The sequence below is a fragment of the Trichomycterus rosablanca genome, chromosome 12, assembly GCF_030014385.1.
Source record: "Trichomycterus rosablanca isolate fTriRos1 chromosome 12, fTriRos1.hap1, whole genome shotgun sequence".
NCBI lineage: Eukaryota > Metazoa > Chordata > Actinopteri > Siluriformes > Trichomycteridae > Trichomycterus > Trichomycterus rosablanca.
Window position 1 is genome coordinate 7,318,390 of NC_085999.1, and position 25,944 is coordinate 7,344,333.

At 39.4% G+C, this 25,944-nt stretch overlaps 1 protein-coding gene across 2 annotated transcripts in view; it reads left to right on the plus strand.

Annotated features, from left to right (window-relative positions):
- csrnp3 (cysteine-serine-rich nuclear protein 3) overlaps nucleotides 1-21,627 on the plus strand; it is a 41,807-nt gene extending 20,180 nt beyond the window's left edge. Inside the window, exons 1-5 of one of the 2 annotated variants that reach the window (XM_063006194.1) lie at nucleotides 6,325-6,364; nucleotides 13,313-13,479; nucleotides 18,093-18,352; nucleotides 18,458-18,754; nucleotides 20,376-21,627. In XM_063006194.1, the coding sequence (XP_062862264.1) occupies nucleotides 6,339-6,364; nucleotides 13,313-13,479; nucleotides 18,093-18,352; nucleotides 18,458-18,754; nucleotides 20,376-21,533 (1,908 nt within the window). In that variant the 5' untranslated portion in view covers nucleotides 6,325-6,338 and the 3' untranslated portion in view covers nucleotides 21,534-21,627. Of the gene's footprint in view, nucleotides 1-6,324; nucleotides 6,365-13,312; nucleotides 13,480-18,092; nucleotides 18,353-18,457; nucleotides 18,755-20,375 lie in introns of those variants that run through there. The other variant, XM_063006196.1, reaches the window with a different exon arrangement.
- The last annotated feature ends 4,317 nt before the right edge of the window (nucleotides 21,628-25,944 follow it).

Here is a 25,944-nt window from a genome sequence, read left to right on the forward strand (position 1 = left end):
ACATGTTCACCTGCCCCGCCTCTCTCCCTCACTGAACACAACTCCCCCCTCCCCACCGCCAATTCTTTCTGCCCTCAGAACACATTTCTGTAAGTAAAATTCCCATGATAGCATGGAGACGGTGGATGAGCTGCTTAGTAAAAAGAATAATAATGGCTCAATTATTTGGAGATGGTTCGGATTCAAAGTGTCAGATGAGCAGCAGAATAATGTATTCTGTAGAGAATGCAGAAAACAAGACCAGACAAAAGGTTCCAGCTTCGTGTACCTTCGTTTTTCACTTCAAATCCCAAAGTTGAAAAACAAGAAAACGAGTCGTTATTCGTTTCAAAAACCAATATTGGAAAACGGAAATACATACAAGCGCATGCACGCGCTGACATGCATGTATTTACTTCATATATATAAACAGTGTAAGTCGAGCACAAGTGTTATAAACAGTAATAATAATGTAACGGTGCATCTCCTGTTGTTCTGACTCTTGTGTTTGCATATGTGATGTGCATGTATAGATATTTGCTATATCTGTAGTGATTTCTGTACTGGATGTTGTACGTGGTCGTGTTAGTTTATACTGGATGATCGCCCGACGTCCGAGACTCATTTATTTATTTATCTTCTATTATAGTATTTATTGTTCTTGGCCGATAAACAACCAAAAATTAATAAAATTGCATGAACTAACTCTGCAGTAAACAAGGAGCAAACAGCAATTAAACAACAAATAAAGCTGTTAAATAATAATAAAGTGCATGAAGCAGAACGCTGAATAAAATGCATGAAATGTTGTAATAGTTACACAGTAACATTAACGATTAGTTATACCTGTATTACAGAACTGAGTTCTATACGGTAAAAAAATATTAATGTAAATGTTGTGGCGACATATACATAATAATGTACCTACACACTCGCTCCCTGCGCCCTATAGTGCACTTAACATTCTTAAAGGGCCAGACAATATATTTGTAATTGCTATCCGGTATGTAACAGCATGCCTCTGAATGTTGAGGGAACGTTTGGGGGGAGGGGGGAAACGTTGAGGGAACGTTTGTGTGGAAACGTTCGTGAAGGAACATTGAGGGAACGTTTCTTGGGGAATGTTCGGGGGGAACGTTGGGGGAACGTTCGTGAAGGAACGTTGAGGGAATGTTCGGGGGGGAACGTTGGGGGAACGTTTGTGAAGGAACGTTGGAAGAACGTTCGTGTGGAAACGTTGGGGGAACGTTTGTGAGGGAACGTTGGGGGAACGTTCGTGTGGAAACGTTGGGGGAACGTTTGTGAAGGAACGTTGAGGGAACGTTCGTGTGGAAACGTTGGGGGAACGTTCGTGAAGGAACGTTGAGGGAATGTTCGGGGGGAACATTGGGGGAACGTTTGTGAAGGAACGTTGGGGGAACGTTCGTGTGGAAACGTTGGGGGAACGTTTGTGAAGGAACGTTGGGGGAACGTTCGTAAAGGAACGTTGAGGGAGCGTTCGTCAGGGAACGTTGGGGGGGAACGTTGGGGAAACGTTCGTGTGGAAACGTTGGGGAAACGTTCGTGAAGGAACGTTGAGGGAACATTCGTGGGGGAACGTTCGGGAGGAACGTTCGGGGGGAATGTTGAGGGAACGTTCGGGGGGAACGTTTGGGGGGAACGTTGTGAGGGGGGAATGTGAGGGGGGACCGTTGAGGGAACGTTTGGGTAGATTGTTGGGAATGGTTGGGTGCATCGTTGAGAGAACGTTCGGGGGGAACGTTTGGGGGGAACGTTGAAGGAACGTGAGGGGGGAATGTGAGGGGGGACCGTTGAGGGAACGTTTGGGTAGATTGTTGGGAATGGTTGGGTGCATCGTTGAGAAAACGTTTGGGTTTTCAACAATTCACCCAACCATTCCCTTAACAATCCACCCAAATGTTCCCTCAACAATTCACCCAACCATTCCCAACAATCTAGCCAAAAATTCCCTCAACTGTTGAGAAAACGTTTGGGTGGATTTTTGAGAAAACGTTTGGGTGGATTTTTGAGAAAACGTTTGGGTGGATTTTTGAGAAAACGTTTGGGTGGATTTTTGTGAAAACCTTTACATTACACGACAGGAGATACCTTAGAAACAACTTTCTTTTTCTTAGAATAGCTCTAAGTAAAAATAGTTCTTGTGTGAAGCTTCCCCAGCATGAATTTGAATAAAAGTGCCTGTAAAAAATTTGGAACATGTAGCTTTGTCTCAGAAGTGTCTTTTTGTTATTACCTTATGGGATAAAAAAATATCGAGATATATATCGTATATCGCCGTTTAGCGAAAAAATATCGAGATAATAGTTTTTGATCCATATCGCCCAGCCCTATTATAAACAAATAATTCTTGATTAATACAGTAATATGGACTACAAATTAAGAGTTAATGACACTGATTAAGTTATTAAAGATGTGCTTTGTGATTGCCCATGTGATTGCTCATAAAATTCAATAAAAACACAAATCTGTAATTTGTTCATTTTCTTGAAACTTTCTTTAATGACAAAAGTAGAATGAAAAGATTTCCAGTGTTTTCACTGACCAACTTAATTGTATTTTTTTTTTTTTATTAAGAATTTAATGCCGACAGCACATACACAGCAGCTGTAATGTGTGGTTTAATTTTTATTTCATGATCAAAAAGCAGAAAAATATAACAAGCAATGTTAACTATAATAAACACAATATTTTGTACACTGTAAACTGTTACCATGATATGAATTATATTTTGATTACATTGCCCATTCCTAATATATATAGGAGATAAGAATGCAATCCTTCTCTTCCAGAGGAAAAAAGCAAATTATTTTCTGTTGTGCCACTCAGAAGCCTGTAACACATAAAAGTGTAAATAATATTACACTTTTTTGTCATTTTTAATGACACACGTCTGATAAATATGTTAAACTGCTGCTACCAGCTGGTATCTGTGAGCCCTCGGTTTATTCAGTAACTCTTTTGTCTCTGACCTTTTGTAAGTGAAGAGCATTACACAGCATGAAACAGTCTCAACCGGTCAAAGTGTAATCCTGCATACACTGGCTTCAGACTACACAATGCTTAACTTTCTCACAGTACAGTACAGTGTCTGGGTTCGGGAGCAGTAGAGAAAACCTCCTGATGCCAGCTCTCCTCGGTCCACAGTATGTCTCTTTTGTCACCTCTATTTAACTCATTTTGCTTTCTGCTATCTCTCCATCTGTTCACTCTCTTCAGCCTGAGCTTCCTTCTAAATGCTTTCTGCTACGTCACTGTGGCTTTTCCATGGCCTGTAATTAGCGGCACGCTGACCCCTGTATGCCCTCAGGCTGGAGAAAGCAGAGCACTTCCACTGCACTGAATCACACAGGTCAGTTTGACAGGTTGCTTCCTGGCCCTCTGGGCTCACGCTTCACAAAACAAATAAATGCGTGACCGCTGTTGTAAAAGACACTGAGAATTAAAATCCAAATCACTGAGCGCCGACTACACCGGTAATGTAATACTATTTACTAAGGGAGAGTCCGGCGGAATTTAATATGCTGAAAGCTTCTTTTACTCACTGAAACACCTCAGTTTGACATTCAAGTGATTTTTCCTTACAAACCAGATAAAATGTAAGATATTTTAAGACCAGAATAAAGACATTTTTTCTTCTGACAAATGTAAAAGTAACAGGCTGGAATGTTTCTTTTGTGTAAAAGTTCATGGTTTAATAATTAATTAATGAATCCATTTTCACTAACTGCTTTATTCTGGGTAATAGGCAGTAATACACTCAGCCCAGGGTGTCAGAGCAACACACACTCACTCAATCACACCTAGGAGCAGCTTTTAAAATAGCCCATCTACCTTCTGCTTGTTTTTGGGAGGTTCATTTGTCTTGATATACTGTATGTATTACAATTAGGGCTGTCAAACGATTAAAATTTTTAATCGCGATTAATCTCAGAATTTCATATAGTTAATCGCGATTAATCGCATTAAATAAAATCTGTGTAAATGTTATAGAAAACAAGGTTTTTTAAGTGAAATGTGAAAAGTGGACGTTTCTACACGAAGTGAGTGTGTTTTGACCCTTTTGGGGCTTCCATAGTTCATGGACTAGCGTGCTTGACTCCGGTATTCAGTGCCGTAACAGATTAAGTTAATGAAGTGTTTTGCTCCCGACAACTTGTGAATATAGCGTGTATTTATTTCTTTATTATGCAAGTGCATCCCTACGACGCTCAGTTATATTATTTTAACAAATCGCAAATGAACAACGGTGGCAAGTCCGACATTAAAACGTTGGTTCTACCAGTCAAGTCTCAACATGAACTAGAATTTGCGTTAACGGCACTATTTTTTTTAATCGCGTTAAATTGAGATTGCGTTAATGCGTTATTATCGCGTTAACTTCGACAGCCCTAATTACAATATTCTACAAACCTTCTGAACATTTTTCAATTCATCAGTTTTAAAATCCAGAAAAGTCAAATGGTGCAACCATCCGACAATATATGCACTGTCTAAACAGAAGAATGAAAAATTTGAATATTAGAATTTAGTTATTGCTGTTGTGCAATACTGGTGTTCAACAGATGAGTTTTAAACTAGGAGAGGAAACACAGTGGCTAATCTTGTGGGAAAATTAGGTTTTACATTGTGCATGCCATAAGTAATTATATCATGTGCTGTTATGTAGAACATCATTAGGTTTTCTTCTCATAGACTAAGCTATAGACAAAAACAAATCAACATTATTTAGACAACATTCTACGAGTAATATGAAGAAAATGCTTACTGCTGTTATTCTGAATTTTTTCCCTTTATCATAAGCTTTGGTTTTTATCTATTTTTACTCTATAACCCACAGTATGAACTGAACGTTTCCTGAGTTTGCCATGTGCATCCTCAGATGAACCCAATGGGCTCAGCTTTGCCATGTATCCCTGAATACTGCTAACTGGCAGGTTCATTGCTTAGCAACAGTGGAGAATAAGCCTGCAGCTTGCCCTCTTCTACAATAACTGCATCATCAAGTTATTTAGGAAACACAGATCAGATTGGGGTTCCAAGTCAAACTTCAGCAATATTAATATGATTAGGGTGAACCAAAAATATTTCAAACCCCATCAGATACCAATTTAATAATTTAAGCAAATAAACCATTTTAGCAGTTGTAAAACATTTTGCCCAAAATGGAAATATAACCATTAAAAAGCTAAATACAATTTACACTAATTCATTCATGCATTCATTGTTTTACCACCACTTGATCCTTGTCAGGGTTGTGTGGGGTGTGATTCATTGGGCAAATGGCAGAAAACTCGGAGAGGTCACTAGTCCATCTTAGGGCAGACACGCAAACACATTCAAAGACACTTACACAATTTCTAGTAGCTTCAATTAACCTGACTGCATGTCTTTAAAATTGTGGAAGGAAAGCGGAGCACCCGGAGGAGACCCACATGGACACAGGGAGAACATGCAAACTCCACACAGAAAGGACCCTGTCCGCTCGGCTAGTGATTCGAACTCGGGCTCTTCTTGCTGTGAGATGACAGCGCTACCCACTGTGCCATCGTGCCGCCTTGTTCAGTCTACTCAAATTAATTTCATTTGTCTTTCTGTAAGTCAGATTTGGTGCATAAACCCAGTGGTTTATATTAGTGTAGCTCTATGAGTTTATGAGTTTCTATAACAAGTCCCAGTGCAACCATTTTAAACCTGTGGTTTTGTGTGTGTCTGGCTAATTTGGTATTGTATTTATTAATCTCTTTGGATAACTTGCTGTGCAGGGTATCGACTAATAGCTTCCTCTCTGTACTTCATCTCATTTTTTTCTCCATCTCTCTCTCTTACCCTCCCTTTCTCATGCTGGTAAAAATATCTGCAGACAGCAGGAGCACAGAAGAGGGTGCCTCTTATGCGCTCTCTCTCTCCTGCATTGCACTCTCGCTTTCTCTCTCCAACATCCCGCCCATGTGATCTCCCAGGCAGGCTGTGCTCAGTCTCCAGCCCTCAGCTGGCTGCACCTAATGAGTCTTTGTGTGGCTGGAACGAGTAAGAGAGAAAAGCAGAGAGGCGAAGAGAGAGAGAGAGAGAGAAGCAGAGTGAGGGGAGAGAGTGCTTCACTGGTAGAAACAGCAGATATCTGTCTGCTATTAAATGCACAGGTCTCTTACATAGTCCTCTCTCTCTCTCTCTCTCTCTCTCTCTCTCTCTCTCTCTCTCTCTCTCTCTTGCTCTAACTCTCTCTCTAACTCCTCTGCTGCCCAGTGCAGGGTGAGTGAAATGGGAGGCCTTCATTCATCACGATTCATCCAGGCTTAAAGCAGTTCATTCACTCTGAGTGTGAGTGGAGGGAGTACCGCATGGAGCACGTCAGTGCAGGACCCAGGTCAGTTGGCATCTTTAAAACCCAGTGTGTGGCCCCATGCCATACTTCATTCAGCAGGGCTTGGCAGACTGTGACAAAGATGATCAGGCTTTAGTGATTGAGCATGCAGACGATGAAAGCATTTTTATGATATATATAAGCTGGTGTGATATTTAAGTGTTGATGTACGTATGTGAATCCCTCTGCATTTGCATGATGTGTGGACCCATTCCAGGGAGTGGCTAGATCTCAAATTTGGGTGCTGGGTTTTGATGCAGAGTGCTTAGTTAGAACATGGATGAAGTGTTTGAGCTGTGGAAAAGAACAGCAGCTTAGCCGGCAGAGACAAAGAGAAAGAGAGACTGTAGAGAGAGAAGGAAAAGAAGGATGAACAGGAGGAATAACTAGCTGGAAGAATTAGTCTTCTCTTAAATTCAGTGCTCTTTCTCTTTCCTCTTTCTCTACTACAGCAGTTGGCTCTTGTTACCCCTTGGCTAATCATGATGTAATGCCAATTCATTGTGTCCAAAAATTAATAGCTATTCCACCTACCCTGGCATCAGATGCAACCTGGTCCGGTGCAAGTCATCTGCTGACCACTTTAGCATGGGCCAACTTCCCTGTCAGTTTGTTTTTGTTATGGGTTCCTCTGTCAATCTTACAATCTTGGCACAAAAAAGTTAATTAATAATTGTAATAGATTTTGGTATTTTATTACAAGCATGTGACACTGAAATATGACATTAAATAAGACATAAACAGTATGTTTTTTTTAATGAAGTTCAGTTTTGTTGTGATAATACATACCAGAAAATACATATCACTATAACTGTATACTCTAAATAGAAACCTTATTTGAACTAACAGCTGAGAGATCCTATTTTTTCAGTAACGATTTTATGAATGCAAGATGATTATAGATGCATGCGGCATGGTCCTTGTATTTATTTTTGGGTAGCCAGGGAGTGTGGTAAATGCCAGAAGGAAAAAAAAAATCAAATGACTCTCTGATATGAAATCACTATTTGAGCAAGTATTATTAGTATCTCCATAGCAACCACTTTCAGTATAAAAAAGCAGTGCAGCATCCACTGAGAGCGAAGAATGTGAATGGATTTTTAACAAGGGGGAACTAATTATGCTGATTACAAGGAAATAGGCTTACATTGTGTCCGGAAACCTGGAGGAGTCCTTTTTAGTTATCGCAGATCCCCTTCATGTTTTAGATAATCATAAGTATGCCTGGCATGAATGGAAAAATACTGAATGATACATCAAAGGACCTTTACCGGAGGCTCAAGATGTTCCTGTCCTGATTTTGGGTAATATTGGACCATAAAGGATCGGCAAGATCTGTGGTGGAGTATTTGTAAAAAAAAAAAAGGAATAAGTTGTAAGCATTAGCCCATTGTCTTTGCAGTGGGGTTTACTCAGTGATAGAGTCAAACCCAGAGACTATCATTCATGGTCATATTATCATGTGATTATCATTATATACAGTGTATCACAAAAGTGAGTACACCTCTCACATTTCTGCAGATATTTAAGTATATCTTTTCATGGGACAACACTGACAAAATGACACTTTGACACAATGAAAAGTAGTCTGTGTGCAGCTTATATAACAGTGTAAATTTATTCTTCCCTCAAAATAACTCAATATACAGCCATTAATGTCTAAACCACCGGCAACAAAAGTGAGTACACCCCTTAGTGAAAGTTCCTGAAGTGTCAATATTTTGTGTGGCCACCATTATTTCCCAGAACTGCCTTAACTCTCCTGGGCATGGAGTTTACCAGAGCTTCACAGGTTGCCACTGGAATGCTTTTCCACTCCTCCATGACGACATCACGGAGCTGGCGGATATTCGAGACTTTGCGCTCCTCCACCTTCCGCTTGAGGATGCCCCAAAGATGTTCTATTGGGTTTAGGTCTGGAGACATGCTTGGCCAGTCCATCACCTTTACCCTCAGCCTCTTCAATAAAGCAGTGGTCGTCTTAGAGGTGTGTTTGGGGTCATTATCATGCTGGAACACTGCCCTGCGACCCAGTTTCCGGAGGGAGGGGATCATGCTCTGCTTCAGTATTTCACAGTACATATTGGAGTTCATGTTTCCCTTAATGAAATGTAACTCCCCAACACCTGCTGCACTCATGCAGCCCCAGACCATGGCATTCCCACCACCATGCTTGACTGTAGGCATGACACACTTATCTTTGTACTCCTCACCTGATTGCCGCCACACATGCTTGAGACCATCTGAACCAAACAAATTAATCTTGGTCTCATCAGACCATAGGACATGGTTCCAGTAATCCATGTCCTTTGTTGACATGTCTTCAGCAAACTGTTTGTGGGCTTTCTTGTGTAGAGACTTCAGAAGAGGCTTCCTTCTGGGGTGACAGCCATGCAGACCAATTTGATGTAGTGTGCGGCGTATGGTCTGAGCACTGACAGGCTGATCCCCCACCTTTTCAATCTCTGCAGCAATGCTGACAGCACTCCTGCGCCTATCTTTCAAAGACAGCAGTTGGATGTGACGCTGAGCACGTGCACTCAGCTTCTTTGGACGACCAACGTGAGGTCTGTTCTGAGTGGACCCTGCTCTTTTAAAACGCTGGATGATCTTGGCCACTGTGCTGCAGCTCAGTTTCAGGGTGTTGGCAATCTTCTTGTAGCCTTGGCCATCTTCATGTAGCGCAACAATTCGTCTTTTAAGATCCTCAGATAGTTCTTTGCCATGAGGTGCCATGTTGGAACTTTCAGTGACCAGTATGAGAGAGTGTGAGAGCTGTACTACTAAATTGAACACACCTGCTCCCTATGCACACCTGAGACCTAGTAACACTAACGAGTCACATGACATTTTGGAGGGAAAATGACAAGCAGTGCTCAATTTGGACATTTAGGGGTGTAGTCTGTTAGGGGTGTACTCACTTTTGTTGCCGGTGGTTTAGACATTAATGGCTGTATATTGAGTTATTTTGAGGGAAGAATAAATTTACACTGTTATATAAGCTGCACACAGACTACTTTTCATTGTGTCAAAGTGTCATTTTGTCAGTGTTGTCCCATGAAAAGATATACTTAAATATCTGCAGAAATGTGAGGGGTGTACTCACTTTTGTGATACACTGTATATATATATATATATATATATATGCCGATCAGACATAACATTAAAACCACCTCCTTGTTTCTACACTCACTGTCCATTTTATCGACTTCACTTACCATATAGAAGCACTTTGTAGTTCTACAATTACTGACTGTTGTCCATCTGTTTCTCTGCATGCTTTGTTAGCCCCCTTTCATGCTGTTCTTCAATTTGTGTGGTGGGTCATTCTCGGCACTGCAGTGACACTGACATGGTGGTGGTGTGTTAGTGTGTGTTGTGCTGGTATGAGTGGATCAGACACAGCAGCGCTGCTGGAGTTTTTAAATACCGTGTCCACTCACTGTCCACTCTATCAGACACTCCTACCTAGTTGGTCCACCTTGTAGATGTAAAGTCAGAGACGATCGCCCATCTATTGCTGCTGTTTGAGTTGGGCATCTTCTAGACCTTCATCAGTGGTCACAGGACGCTGCCCATGGGGCGCTGTTGGCTGGATATTTTTGGTCGGCGTAAATTGGCTCTGGTGGCTTTGTTATGCTGTGTTGATTTGACAGTCAATTAATCTACACAAAGTTATTCTGACTGATCACCAAATTAAAGTAATGGAACATTTCCATGTTGAGAGAATAAAATCAGTCACAGTCACCCAGTATTAACTCAGTTGAACATTTCTGAAACATTTTGGAACAGCATGTTAGATAGCACTATCCAAAACCATTAATAAATCATAATTTTAGGAGATTTCTTTTAAAGAATAGAGTTTCAGCCCTCTGGTCAAGTTCCAACGCCTTTCTAAGACACAGTGTTGGTTTTCCCTTTAATTTGCTACAACTTGCAGGTCCCCTCCTACTGAAAATAAATGTTTTGTTAGATTAATTTAGCAAGACAGTAATTCAGCTATAGTCCAGGCTATACGAATAATGTGTTCTGTACTGTGGAGAAAGTGCCAGACATTCCATGGCAGCACAGTATGCTGTGCCTTGGAGCTTCTCCAGCTGCTCTCTCTCACTCTGAATCTACCCCGTCTCTCCATCAGCATGCACAGAAGAACAATAGGCTTGTGCTGAAAGCCTGCCCGAGCTCCCCCCTCTCTGCCTGGGCTTCTGTAATCAGCTGATAGAGCTGAGAGGTTCCGAGCCTCACCACATGAAAAAATGCAGCAGCATGTCCCTCTGAAACCAGCCAGCCAGCCAGACTGCCTCCCTCTCGCTCTCCTGGCACAATGCTAATCTACGCTTTCTTCTCCAGCTTTTTATCCTTGTGGCTATTTCGGTTATTGAAAAGGAAGTAAATAAGAGAAATGGTACCTTTCAGTGTGTTCTCAAGAGTTATGCTGCAGGCTTGGAAAACCAGTGTAGGTAGGATCAGGTCCATCTACATGATAAAAGGCTTTGACAGATCACCTTTCAGATCGCCTTGATTTTAGCAATATTTAATTTTCTGTTGTACTGTGAACATAATTGGTGGCTGATTAATAATTGTTACATTTGTTAATTTACACAATGTCGAGTTTTTTACTAAATTAATTAATTAAAGCTTTTTAATAAAAACCCAAAATAGGACACTTACTATTACTTTAATATTAGGGATGCACTGAAATAGGAAAGATGCTGAACAGAAGATTGGACTCAATTTTCTCTTCAAGTGATAAACAGTTATTATAGTATTTGTTTATAAACCTATTAGCCTAGTTATCATAAAGCCTGCCACTAACAGGTGTATGTGAGGGCTTATCTTTTGCTTTGGAGAAAGCCACCTGGGTTACCCTGAGGATTATGCATGCACAAAGCCAATTCTGGTATAGAGCTCAGCTCAGAATTAAGGATTAGTTCAAACATAGGAGTTAGTGGGATTTGAGACATGCCACTTTAATGAGGACACTGGCTGTAAGTATTTTGGGTACCACTTTGATATCTGTTGTTAGGGATCTTACAGTTTTCTCTATACAAAAACTGGATATATTCATGTTATGTGTTAGTATTTGGGTGTGTTAGATGTGTACTCTAATGAAAGTCTGGAGAATCAGTCAAAAAAGTCAGATATAAACAGCTTCACTGTTTGTGATTTTAATGTAATAGTTCCATTGTTGATTATTTAAATAATATAAAAGCATTTTAAAAATCTCTATCCAGAAGTAGCTCAGATACACTAAGGGTGGGTGCGGGTGAGTCTCAAATCGAGTGAGAAAGAGAAAGCTCTGTAGTGCCGCTCCTAGTTTAAATTTTTTAGCTACTGGAAATGAATTTAAATGATATTTTTAACCAACATAATTAACTGAACAAATGACTGTTTGTCTGTTATAAGTTAACCATTTAATCATTAATTCCCTAGTATAAACCAATGTATGTCTCCTTAAGGCAATGCTCAAATTATGTCATTTGAAGCAGCTTTGTCCTAAATAGCACAATACTATACTGAATAGCATATTTAATTTGTGCACTTTAAATGGTTTAGTGATACACTAGGTGATGCAGCCAAGAAACAAGTAGTAAATAATATGCATAAGTGAACCCTTAGTTAAGTGTCTTGCCTTGGTTTGGTTGGTTAGTTTGCTACTGTATCCCTAGATGAAATCTTGTTTCTCTGGGAGTGACTGTGCTTGATTTCAGCACTGTTCATTGCCAGTTTTTATGACTTTCCCTGGATGCAAATCTCATTAGGAGAATGCCGACTGGCCATGCAAGAATAAGTTATGTGTATATAAAAATATATAGGCCCCATGTCCAGGGTATTACTGCCTTGAGCCCTGTATTTCAGAAAAGGGGTTACTATACTAAGCATTTTTGCAGCTTTTTAAAATATAATGTAATGTACATTAATATAGAAATATAATGTGTAATGCCCTCTTTTATTTAACTATATTTAGTTACTAGATTCTAGGGATTGCAATTATGCACTGACATAGTGAAAGAATTCAGCACGTAAACATTTATCATGTGGAGAAAAGACTGGATTTGTTTATTTCTTGCAGTGATATTAAAACTCTCTGCAGGTACTTCCTTCTTCCATTTCACATCCTTCCTCTTCAGGTGCTCGAGCTTTTGTTTGAGAACATCATTGCACATAATGAGCTTATTTAAAGAGTCTAAAGTGAAATGTTTTTAACTCTGTACTGTTTTCTTAGTTGTATGTGCATGGAAATACAAACTAGGAGTGAATTTGGATTGGGTTTATGCTATCATAAATAAATGTCATCTAGACAGTTTATCAGTGGCTTCATATTTAGTTGTGTTAGTATGGGATAAACAACAGACCAACTAATCGATCATAAAATTCGCTGCCAACAATTTGTATAAGCAATTTTTATCGATTAGTTGTTGTAGCACTAAAGATTTCAAATCAATTACAATATTAACATTTTATTATTTGTCTGTTAGTAGTTATTAGATAATTATATATTAATTGATATGTTGATATTAATTGCATCAAACCACTGCTTTTATGGGACCTGTACAGCTAGTACACAATAATAATTTGCTATGCCTGTGGAATGTTTTAAACCCACTGCTATGTCTTAACATCTTATTTTATTTTCAGGCATACTTTAGTACTTCTGTGATTGATTAGTTCTTTAAACAGATTACATTCCCTGCAGTATGAAAAGGGATGGAAACATAACGCTAGCAACTGTGGCCCCTTAAAGACTTACACATTTAGGATGGCTTTTAATTAGTGTTTTATTTTTCTCTTTTTTCCATCACAGGCTATTGGTTGTATGGTAATGAATTACCTGAGGAATATTAGACAGTGAAGAAAGAAGGAGATTGAGATCTTGTTGCTAATTGAGAGCTTTGAGGATTATCGCAGACATAAGCTAGAAATTAAAGCATCTTTCCATCTGTCTCTCAGGTGTGGTCTGGCGGCAAGCATGAGTGGAATTTTGAAGAGGAAGTTTGAAGAGGTGGAGGGAGCGTCCCCATGCTCCTCACTGAGGGAGTCAGAGGAGGAGGAGATTTCGAGCAGCGAGAGTGGAGACAGTAGTGACAGCGTCAACCCCTCTGCCTGCCACTTCACACGTGAGTCATCACTGCTGTCGTCATCACCACTGTTCAACTAACTACATGTGTGCCTATGTGCATGTGTTGTACTGGGAAAAAGCTTAGTGAGAGGAGCTAGTACATTTATCAATGATTCAGCCATGAAATTTTCTCTAGCTTAGAGAACAGTGAAATAATGTTCTGTTTTATGAATCATTTCACTGAATCAACACGCTAGCACACTACAGCTGAGATCCGGGGTTTGAATCTCATCAGTGCTGTTGGCTGGTCCCGCGGGTGTTGGTTGGCTTTATATGAAAGGGGGGCTGATGGGCAAACAGTGTACCCACTGGAAGGTGCACTTGTCAGTACGACCTGAGCACCAGTCTCAAGCACAGATAAAATAATGATTGCTGCATTAGAAAAAAAAACATCCGACATAAAACTAAGCCAGTTTAGGTATGTGGATTAGAATGATCCACTGTGGCAACCCCAATGCATGTCAAAAATGTGCCTATCCTCCAGCTAGTCTAGTCAGTCCTGCTTGTAAGCTCTTTAGATTTGATGTTCAACTAAATCTGTAGTAGGGGCGGCAAAGTGGCTCAAAGGAAAAAGGTCCAGGGTTCGATTCCCAGGTGGAGCGGTCCAGGTCCTTTCTGTGTGGAGTTTGCATGTTCTCCCCGTGTCTGCGTGGGTTTGCTCTGGGAGCTCCGGTTTCCTCCCAGAGTCTAAAGACGTGCAAGTGAGGTGAATTGGAAATACTTAAACTGATAAATCTTGTGTAACCAGAAACTACCTGTCCTGTCATTAATGTAACCAAAGTGTGTAAAACATGACGTTAAATAAAATAAATCAATCAATAAAAATCTGTAGTGTGCCAATAAAATTCACCCCAAAATGAGCATATATTACCACAAATCCTGAGTTTCAGCATTGAGATGCTACACTCAGTGTGTGCGTTTTATTGACTAGTATTTTACTTGCACCAATATTCAGGAGCATGCCATACTAAAACCACTGCTTGTTATGTTGGTGCTGCAAAAACACTTTATGAATCTATCAAATTTATGACGGCCGTTTAGATTATATCACAAAAAGGTACTGTGTTTTCAGCTGTACCCACTTGCTTCAGCTATAAAACCAAAGCTGTCTCATATTCAGAGCTACGGTGCAAACCCTAGACCAATAATTCAGTGATTTAATGCTACTGAAGGCAGTGCAACATCAATCAAACTGAAATTCTCACCCCTCACAGAGTTCAGTGAAAATATGTGGAGATTTCTAGGAAAAAAACACAGCTGAATAAACCTTGTCCTCATTACTCATCACATAAGCTAGGATGCTAGCTGCTTGCTTACTGGGATGGTGGGGAACTGCTCACTTTAAAGGCTCACACTAGCTTACTGCCTGATGCTGGGACTCTTTAATGATTAATAACTCCAAAGGTGCCTGGCAGGACTCAGTGCTAATAGGCTACTAGCGCTTTAGCTCAGTGCTGATTCAGAGCTCAGTGAGAAAAGGACAACATCCCAGAGGTCTCCCCCTCCCCCCTAATGCCTAGAACAGACTGTGATGTTTGGGGGGGGTTGGTGCAAGTGTAATTGCAATACTAATTTCTCTGTCCTCTCAGCACATAATGGTATACCTACAACCGAACATTAATGCAGCTAAGCAAGACAGAGGTGAAGCTGATAGAATGGGTGCTACATAGTAACATGGGTCTGAGGTCCTGGGTTTGATCCTTGCTTCTTTCCTTTCACTCTCTGCAGGGTAAAGCTTGCCCTCAAACTCAATAAAGATGTGCTAACCACCTAAATATTTTACATTACCATCAAAATCTAGCAGTCACCTTAAAGGATCCACAGAAACACCATGCCAATGTTATCCACAGTACGAATATGTGAGACAAAATGAATTTTCTTTAACTGTTATGAAATGTAGAAAAAAAACACAAAAAGAAAAAATTCATGTATAAATCAATATATACATTATATACATTAGTTTGTCCTTCCTGCTATCTGGATGTTTAATTTTAGGAGCTCCATCACACCTTCATGACCATGAGTTTGTTGCACATACCTTCCCAAAGCAATATGCATTAACCATTATTTATTTAATAAAAAATGTACAACCTCCCACATAAATCAAATAAATTATCAAAAGCCAGTATATAAAGATAGAGATCATTTGCGTTATTGATTGGTATGGGTCAGCAGCAATGGGCTATAGATAAATATGTAGGTAGTTACTCCCACTGGCTGTAAGATAGTAAAAGGCTATGAAGTTGTTGACACCCCCCAACCCATCCCATCCCACCACCCTCTGGATCACTAACAGCCTCCGCTTCCTTTTGCACAAGATCACATTCATGCTGGTGCAAAAAAGGAACTTTACCAATCTGATGCCGTAAAACTGGAAACTAAGTTTTAAAAAAATAGGAAACTCAATTGGACTTGATTATTACAAATCTAAAGGTTTAAAAGGTTATCAAAAGGCTGTGGCAAAAACACCTGAGCTAAATAATTAGGAGGGTGTCCACATACATGCACATACTGCATCATCTACACAGTGAGAAGACACCCATTACACACACGAAATCTTGTGTCACAAATACAAAAGCCATTTACTCAATACTGTTGGCTGATGAAATATGAAGGAATATTATGTGAGGATAAGTACATAAATAAAAAATGAACTTCTTAATCTCTTAACGTTTTTAGCAAAACTAAATCTGCACAATATACTTTTAGTTGAGGTCAAAACCGGAGACCATGCTTTAATATAATAAGAATGACTACGCTTTTCCAAGTCGTGAGAATGCCCATGTTTTCCCAAGGCACTGGAATGTAGTGTTCTTGTGCCTGTAATGAAATATATTGTACTGGTGCTGGTAGGTGGGGGTGCTGCAGGAACAGATGGTTTCTATTTGTCCTGTGTGTGTCTAACATTAGGGGTGGTCCGGGAGGGGTTGTGGGGAACTCCACAGATATTGAGTGGACTAGAGAAATGTATGCAGTGTGTATTTACCCTGATGCTAGCGCCTCTCCTTTTTACATAGAAACTCAGCAATGGGAATCACGGGCATGTTTGTACCTGACAGAGGTTACCGTGAAGCTGCATGGTAACAGGCTGTGCTGCTCAGGTGGAGCTGGATGTGATTCGTTTTGAGGTAGCCTGATCGGGCAAAGCGTTGTAATAAAAAAGCAGTCTGTTTAGTTCACCCATTCCATGTGAGGACAATATATCATATCTCTAATAAAGATATTTTTGGATATACATTTTAGGTTTGGATTAGAAATGTACCAGTACCAGAGCAAACTAATTATTAAGATAAAGGAAAATAAAACTATTTATATATATATATATTCATAATCTTGTAATCATACATATGTCGTGTGGTTAAATGTCCTCCTAAACACAGTCTAATTTTTGTTATCGGAAGTAATAGTGGAGTTATTCTTATAAAATAACAATTTTACTCTGAGGATATGATTATTTATCACATTTGTTATGTGTTCTCCAGCCAGTACACTTAGTTTAGACCAGAACTAAAGTTCCTGGTATCCCAAACCATGAAAATGCCCATGGTTTCTCAAATCATAAGAATGCCTATGGTTTCTCAAATCATGAGAATGCCCATGGTTTTTAAAATCACAAGATTGCCTATGGTTTGTCGGCTAGCGGGCATAATTGGCAGTGCCTGCAGCAGACACTAATTGGCCACCGTGTCTGCTAGTGCGGAATGACCGGACTATGTGGGTGGGGTCTTCGAACCTTTGTAAGGACCCTGGTTAGCAGATAGAGGCGCCTGTGCAGTTGGCATGGGTAAAAAGCAGGGGTCCGCTAAGGACTGCGCACGTTTTGGAGAAGGTGTGAGCAGCAACATACCCTCCTTGAATGCAATCAGGGATCCCCCAGCAGCAGAAGACAAATTGACTCTGCTAAATCGGGAGAAAAATGGAGAAAATGCATTTAAAAAAGAAATGCCCATGGTTTCCTATCTATACAGAGCATTTGGTTTCCTTTTATTCTGTGATTGTCACAAATTTCACTGTAAGATTGTGTTATGAAGAATAAGCACATTTCTCATCTCTTTCCAATTTTCAGGAATGCTGTGTTTACAAAGCTTTACTAATCTTTAATACAGACACAGGTTTGATGCAGGTTTTACTGCGGAATCTAGTGTCTTCTGTAAAAAATGTACATTTGAGCAGAAACTAGATGCTTTTTGAAGGACATACAACTTTAATGCTTAACTGGCAGATGTCAGAATAAATTTACATTGTACTTCAGAGTCACAACGTCATGAACTGTTGTATATTACATAACATAACAAACAAAAATATAGATTGCAGCTTACATTATTATTATGTTTCTATTTGCATGTTATAAAGCCATTAAATTGTCCAAACTGTGTTATATTCAATTTATTTATTCAATTGTGCCCCACCTCTTTTTATAAAATCAGTAACTATACCTAAAATGTTACTTTCTAAATTAAGAACTAAATGAAAGAGGAATTCAAATAAGTGAATTCCATATTCGAACCTTCTGCTAAGCTAAACTAAATTCATTCACTGGGTTAAAATATTTATATTCTAAAATTTCTGGTAAAGAAATGAATATTTACACTGAATTTTTGTCCTTACCAGCCTCGTCTATCCTCAAACGTGAGAAGCGGATGAGGACTCAGAGGGTGCATTTTGAGAAGGTGACGGTGTATTACTTTAGCCGGCGACAGGGCTTTACCAGCGTGCCCAGTCAGGGTGGCAGTACCCTGGGCATGTCGAGTAGACACAGCTCTGTACGGCAATACACCCTGGGTGAGTTTGCCAATGAGCAGGAGCGCATACACAGAGACATGCTGAGGGACCACCTGAAAGAGGAAAAGCTCAACTCCATTAAACTCAGGGTAGGAAACTGAGAATGAAATTAAGTATATTAAGCTAAATTAGTAAAAGTTCACTACGGCAGAAATCATAATAGCAACTCTTCAAACTGCATTTTTTTTCTCTAGCTCACCAAAAATGGGTCTGTTGAGTCTGAAGAGGCCAACACTCTTACACTGGAGGATATCTCAGATGATGACCTGGACCTAGACAACACAGAGGTGGATGAGTACTTCTTCCTCCAGCCATTAACCACTAAGAAGCGTCGGGCTCTGCTTCGTGCATCCGGGGTCAAGAAGATCGACGTAGAGGAGAAGCACGAGCTGAGGGCCATCCGAGTGTCACGAGAAGACTGTGGTTGTGACTGCAGACTCTTCTGTGACCCTGAGACCTGCACCTGCAGCCTGGCAGGCATCAAGTGCCAGGTACTTTACTGATGGCAAGCTGAATAAAGACTTTTAAACAACAAAAATATGTTTACATCAAGAGGAGAAAAATGTGTTTTTTACTAAGGTCAATAAATTAAAATGTTATGTTACAGATACCTATAAAATAGTGTCAAAGGTTGCAGTGGGTCAGGATCCTACCAGAAAACATTGGGCACTAGATAGGGATACACTCTAGGGGCAGTGGTAGCCTAGTGAGTAGAGCTTTGGGCTATCAGTCGAAAGGTTGAGAGTTTGAATCCCAGCTCTGCCATGCAGCCACTGTTGGACCCTTGAGCAAGGCCCTTAACCTTCTCTGCTTCAGGTGCGCCGTACAATGGTTGACCCTGCTCTCTGACCCCAGCTTCCAAACAAGCTGAGATATGCGAAGAAGAATTTTGTTGTACCGTACATCTGTATATGTATATATGACAAATAAAGGCGACACTCTTACTCGACACGTAGTCTGCAATTATGGGTCCACACACTTACTCATTCACACTTAGGGGCAAATAAGAGTGATCAATTCAACTGCATTAGTTTTTTGGAGGTATGAGGAGACTGGTGTACCCAAACGAAACCCACTTAGACACATGATTGTGCTAAACTGACAGATTGTGAGCAAAAAAGAGGTTTGAGTCCAAGTCCTTTTGACCTTAAAGCTGTGAGTCACCCACACTTCTGCATCAACATGCAGCCTCTGAAAATGTCCATATCCTAAAAATAAATAAATAAATAAAATGTACAAACCAGTCGTACCACTATGACCTGTTTCTAGCTGACGAGTTTTTATTGCCCTATAAAAATGTAAATGATGCACTTATACTGACTGCCATGTGTTTAAGTAAGACAAACACATGCCAGGTCACCACTATTAGGCCCTTGAGCAAGGCCCTTAATCCTTAATTTCCTAAATTGTATTCAGTCATATGCGAAATGCCACAAATGTAAATTTAGTTTCTTTTGTCAAAACTACACAGTGGAGTCTCACATCTCTTAAGATTTTGGTTCGATTCCTAGCTTTGGTTACAGTCTTTGTAGTTTGTCCTCGAGTCCTTTAGTTGGTTTGGCATGAGTTGGTTTCTTATTGGTTTTAGTGTCATAAAACTTCTGAAAACCTATATCTAGATGTATTTGGTTACTCTAATCACCCATAGGTGTGAGTAAATGTGAATAGATGAGTGAGCATGTAATGCCATGCAATAGATTGGCACCTCTTCTAGGGTGTATTCCTGCCTTCCACCCAGAGTTTTGGACAGACTCCTAATCCACTGCAACTGTGACTTTGAGTACTGACTAAATAATTGGTTAAATAAATAAATGAATGTCCATTATTTATGTGTGCAATAGTGTGTTTCTCTAAAAGATGCATGGTAAAGTAGAACCTAGCAAGGAAAATACTGAGAGGAATGATGTGACAAAATCATTTTAAATTAAGACAGAGCTGATAAAATAAAGACATCTTTTAATTAGGCAACACTGAGTTAATGAATAGTTATTAATCAGAAGCCTCATGCTGTCAGGTTTTTGGATTTTAGATGATTTTACTTTTTTATATCAAGTGCTCATTGGTGTGTGTGTGTGTGTGTGTGTGTGTGTGTGTGTGTGTGTGTGTGTGCAGGTGGACCGCATGTCATTCCCATGTGGCTGCACTAAAGAGGGCTGCAGTAATGCAGCTGGGCGGATTGAATTCAATCCTATCCGAGTGCGTACGCACTTCTTGCACACCATCATGAAGCTGGAACTAGAGAAGAGCAGAGAGCAGCAGCAGAGCTCCACCCCTGGTACAGCCACTGTTTCTACCCCTAATGGCAATGGGTACCACAGTGACACTAATGGCCACTGCACCGTCCCTCTCACCACAGGCCAACACGCTCTGGAATATCAGGTTTCTGATTCGGTCCAGCAGAGTGCCATGATGCACCTGCAAGCTGTTGATGACATGGATGAAGCTTTGGAAGAGGAAGACGATGAAGAGGAGGAAGAGGAGGAGGAGGAAGAAGATGATGAGGAAGATGATGAAAATGAGGAAGAGGAAAGCAGTAGTTTGTGTAGCCTGTCCGATTCGAGTACACAGAGCCTTGCGAACAGCGACTCAGAAGAGGAAGATGATGATGTCGGCGATGTTGACAAGGAAGAGGAGTTTGAGGAGAGGCTGAGTGTGGCTGCTTTGCCTCACAGTGAGGTGGTTTCTTCATCATCTGTGATGTGCTACAGTGAAAATACAATCACACAAGAAAACCAAACTAACGGCAATGCTTACTTCATCAACTCCTCAGCTGAATATTATCAGATGGAGAATGCTAGTGCAGCTTCACTTTTAGCTGAAACTAACCAGGCTAGCGAGAGCTACATAGGAGATTCAACTTTATATCAAGACAGGGTTAACAATGCCAACAGAGTGATGCCACCGGGAGCCTTTAACATGACCGCTGATCATTACACTGACTATTCACAGCCACCTGAAGAACAATACACCAACCATCATTTCAGTCTCAATAATGGATCCACAGCCATCGTTAGCTGCTGCGAACCACAACAGGACAAAAGCATGCCATCAAAAGGGACCTTCCACAGCCAATCAGGAGAGCTGAATCCAATGGAGTTCCAGAACTATCTGAACAATAACACACAAGATGCATACTCTACTAATGGGAACTGTTTTGTGGTAGAGCAGCCAAAGAAGGTTTCTCATAGCCTTTCTGAAGTTCCATCTTTAGCAGATGCTACAAAAGGACCTCCAGTACTGGAGCCTTTCACTGAGCCGACCCCAGTTTGATAAATACACCACATTATTCAAAAGAAGGCACACATTACAAGACCTCTTTTACATGCTATGAAGAGTTTGAATCAGATTCCATATTGACTGAAAACATGCACTTGTCAGAGTTTAATCTAAAGACGTCTGACATTCATAGTCAATGTATTTTTCAATGAGCTGTAATTTTACGTCTAAACTGAGATCATTTAAACTGTAAGCTTTAGGCCTGTGCAATGTATCTGGTATTTTAAAAGTTCTAGTTTTGAGCGGATATTGTGGATAGAACTTTTCTATGTCTAAGTGTCAGTGGTGCAAAAATTGTTGCTGTTCATAAATATATACAAAAAATTATCATTTTGATAAAAAGTGCATGTTATTTTGTAGCTTTTGTTGCCAATTTATGTTTTTTTGTAATTACTGCATTGATGTACTGTAAAAAGAGTTCTCGTTAAATATGTATATCATGCTTTTTAAAGCATTTGTAAAAGCATGATGCCTGATCTTACAATGTTTGCTGTTTTTGCAATACCAAATCACATTGTGAATAGAATACATTTCCTGAAAACAATGCACTTTTTCAGAGGCTGATGCCATGCCAAACGGCTAATAGTCTTGTTTAAAGCACTGATGAGGTGGATTTACACTTACTGGACCATTATTTAAACCTTGTTTTAGCATTCAAGTTTTAGATGAGGAAAGTACTTTAAGTATTGCCAGCTATTATCTTTGGGACTATACAGGGACATCTGAGAAATTGCACTTTGAAAAGCATTAAATTATTTTAAAGAGTTGCATCTTAATAAAATGAAGTTATGATTTACAACCACTTTTAACTGTTAATACTGTGAAATCTGTGGATACAAAGAAAGAAAAAGACAGAATGGTTGGGTATAGATACGTAGAAAGGTGATTATTACAACACTATTAATAAAGTAATAAGGAGAAAGAGATCAGACAGTTTTATAATAAGAATTGTACAGCAGCATATGTTTATTTCCCATTATAAGATTTCTTTAGCTTACAATGATTTGCTAGTAAGACATTTTAAATTGGTAATACCTGTCTGTTGAAATGATGTATTTGTTCATCTAATTATGACATAATTTCATATATGAACAATAATGAATGCCATTATATAAGAACAAACAAGTACTAGAATGAATTATTAATGAAGTGCAATAGTGAAACTTGCTAACATCTACAGTCTTTTTAGGAGATTCACAAAAAATTCAGTGTTACTGTGTTGCATATCTCAGTAGTTAGTGTTCAAAAGAAACATTCAAGCTGACAGTCGTGTCTCAAGCAACAAAAAAGTGGACAATCATATTTCTACAGTAAATCGTACCAGGGTATAAGTAATTAAGCTCAAAGCGACAAGCATCCTTTAAAATGACACGTCATAAATGAATGCTTTGAATAAAGTGGAAAAGCTTAAATTAGGTTGATTATCCAGGATTTTCTGAAAGAGAAAATATGAGAAGTAGTTTAAATGGTAAACTGGAGTATTGCCTGTGAAATATACAGAACAAAAGAAATGGCTTTCCTTCTTTCTTTTATGTCCTTATAAACTCCAGTCAAGGTATTTGGGTTTGCCTCTAAAGATAGTGTTCCATTGTTTCCAGTTTGTGTTTTAAGTATTTTTAATTACCTCTTGTCTTAATGGACAGTGCTCATATTTAACCTCATTCTATATTGGGAGTCCTTCATATGAAGCGTTGTATTGGCTGTGCTGAAGCAGCAGGCAGCACTCTCAGCATCGCTGTGACACTTTGTTTGCAGTATTTATTCTGAATGATCTATTGAAATGTGTATTTATTGTGGTTTCTTGAAACGGTATGTGCTGAATAAAACCTTTCTTTGCTAATGCCATTCATGAAGTGTTGTGATTCTAACATAACATAAAGCTGTGTTTAAAAGTGGTTTACTTTTGTATTGAACTAGTGAATGGGAAGCTGCCGTACAAGGCCAGTTGTTGGTAAAAAAAAAATAGAGCATGTATTATTTAACAATTATTTCTTTAATATTAAACCTAATTTACTTTAACACATCCTGGCAAAATTAATTTAATTGTGAGATTATTATTTGTTTCATTAAACACAAAAGTGTTAAGCCCAGCCAAACACAAAATTCCACACAAATGCATTGACGACTCATCCAGGAGGTCACAAAAGAACCAACACAAACATTTACAGAACTACAGGCCTCACTTGCCTCAGTTATAGTCAAGGTACATGATTCCACAATAAAAATACACTTATTAAAAGACATAGGCAAAAATGGTGTTCATGGGAAAGGCTCGTCTGGGCCCAAAAGAACACAAAGGCTCGTTGCACATTTTCCAAAAAACATCTAGATAATTCACTAGACTGTTGAGATAATCTGGGTACTGATCCAAAAACATGCAAAAGATGGATTGGCTGCTCTAGCTTTCGAACTAGGTATGGATTGGTGAGAGATTAAATAAAGCTCAGTCCAAGGTCTATTCAGAAAGAATTCCAGGAGTTCAGGGGAAAAACAAACCTGTATCACTTGTGTATATAAGTATGGTATTTTGAAAAATAAAAAAGCAAACATATCGTAGCTGACGTATCTTGGTAAAATCCCAATGTACACCACTGTATGGTACTTCCACACATATGAAAGTCCTGTTGTAATGTTTCGAGTATCAAACATGTATATAAACATGTAAAAGAGAAGTAGGAAAGGAATTTGGATGGACTGTTATCGTAGATTTCAACACAGTGAGTTTATGGTCATAGCTAGTTAACTTGATAATAAGCCTGTAGAACATATATTACATTAAAAATAAAACCACATAGTAAATAAGCAGGTGTTTCAATGACAAACACATCTCAAACGTACTTTGCAGAATGCAGATAGCGAACACCAAGAAATCTACTCCCTAAGACTCCAACGGTTAAATACGACAACTTGTATTAATAATAAAATGATAATTTTGGGCAAAAATTTTAAAATTCAGATTACTAATAACTGTATTCATCAGCTGTTAACATCTGGCCCCACCACAAGAACTCAACGACGATTTAGTTCAAGTTAACGAAATAAAGTAAAACTGCGCCCTCTATTGTTCAAACACCGAATCTACAGTGCGATCTGCTGCCCACTAACACTGTGTGGCATGAAATACCATCGAGGGTTTTTTATACGTTCCTTTGCAATAAGTTGTTCAAATCTTGAAACAAGTTTAATTAGAAAAATAACATACAGTTTATGCAGGAGTATGCACACATTTGGCTTCAAGTTTAAGTTATTTTCAAAGTAAAATTGGTTAACACAAACGTGCATATTTTGTTGTAAAGATTCAAATACGGTAAATAGTTTAGAAGTTTCAATAACCTGGAACCAGAGTGCGAATTGTAATATATGTAGTGATATATTATATCCTGGAACTCTTGTTTAGTTATCTACAGAGCCCCTAAGGTGACATCCCAAAAAAAAAATGCTTGGCCACGCCTATTAATGGGAACGAGATAGTTAAGTCGTTGCCACCATAGTAAGGTGTGGTAACGAGATCCTTTTATTTTCACAGCTTACATAAATAATACAGAATCAGATATATGCTGTAGGGGAATTGGCCATAGATGATCACACCATATTCAACTCTTTCAAACTTTTTAAGTCGTGGCCACGATCTCATTCCCACTCCTTATAAAGTCGTGGTCACGACTTAATTATGCCGTTCCCATGAGTTAATAAGGTGTGGCCACGCATTACTTTTTTTAGGGGATGTCACCTTAGGGGCGCCGTAGTTATCTTTTTATATTGAACTATTAATTATGTAACCGAGCGTCTTTAATTGTGTCCTGGCTTAATAAAGAAAGAAATAAACAGCACATCAGCTAATCATCGGGAGCACAACACCTCAATGATTCTGGTTAGGCGCAGCGCAGGCGCACCTGAAAGGTAGATCACGTGTGGGGAGTATATGCTCTTCCATGGATCATGGAATCCCCAAAGCAGCAAAACACACTAAACAAGGACTCATCCATCAAACATGGTCATAACACTACACCACAGAAAAGTCTGTTACAATTATCTCCCCCTTTATTTGAACCAGTGCAGAGGATGGCACAAATGGAGAGTTTCAGAAGATCAGATGTCACCACCATGCCAACATTTAAAAGGTTTGCTGGGAAGAAGCTTTACATGTTATCTAACTACAAAGGTAAGCACCAGTACTTTGAATGGAACTGTGTTCAATGGTCAGATAAAATGGAAATTGAGCTTTTTGGCAACAAACACACAAGGTGGGTTTGGAATAAAAATGTTGGTTTTGTTAAGCAGTGTTTTAGCTCGAAGTGTAGCTGTTTATGTTAATAGGGACACTTAACCCACAGTGTGTTCAAACTCTTATGTTCTGTTTGGGGTCCCTGAGACCTCAGAGTCTCTTCAGCAGCTCACAAAATAT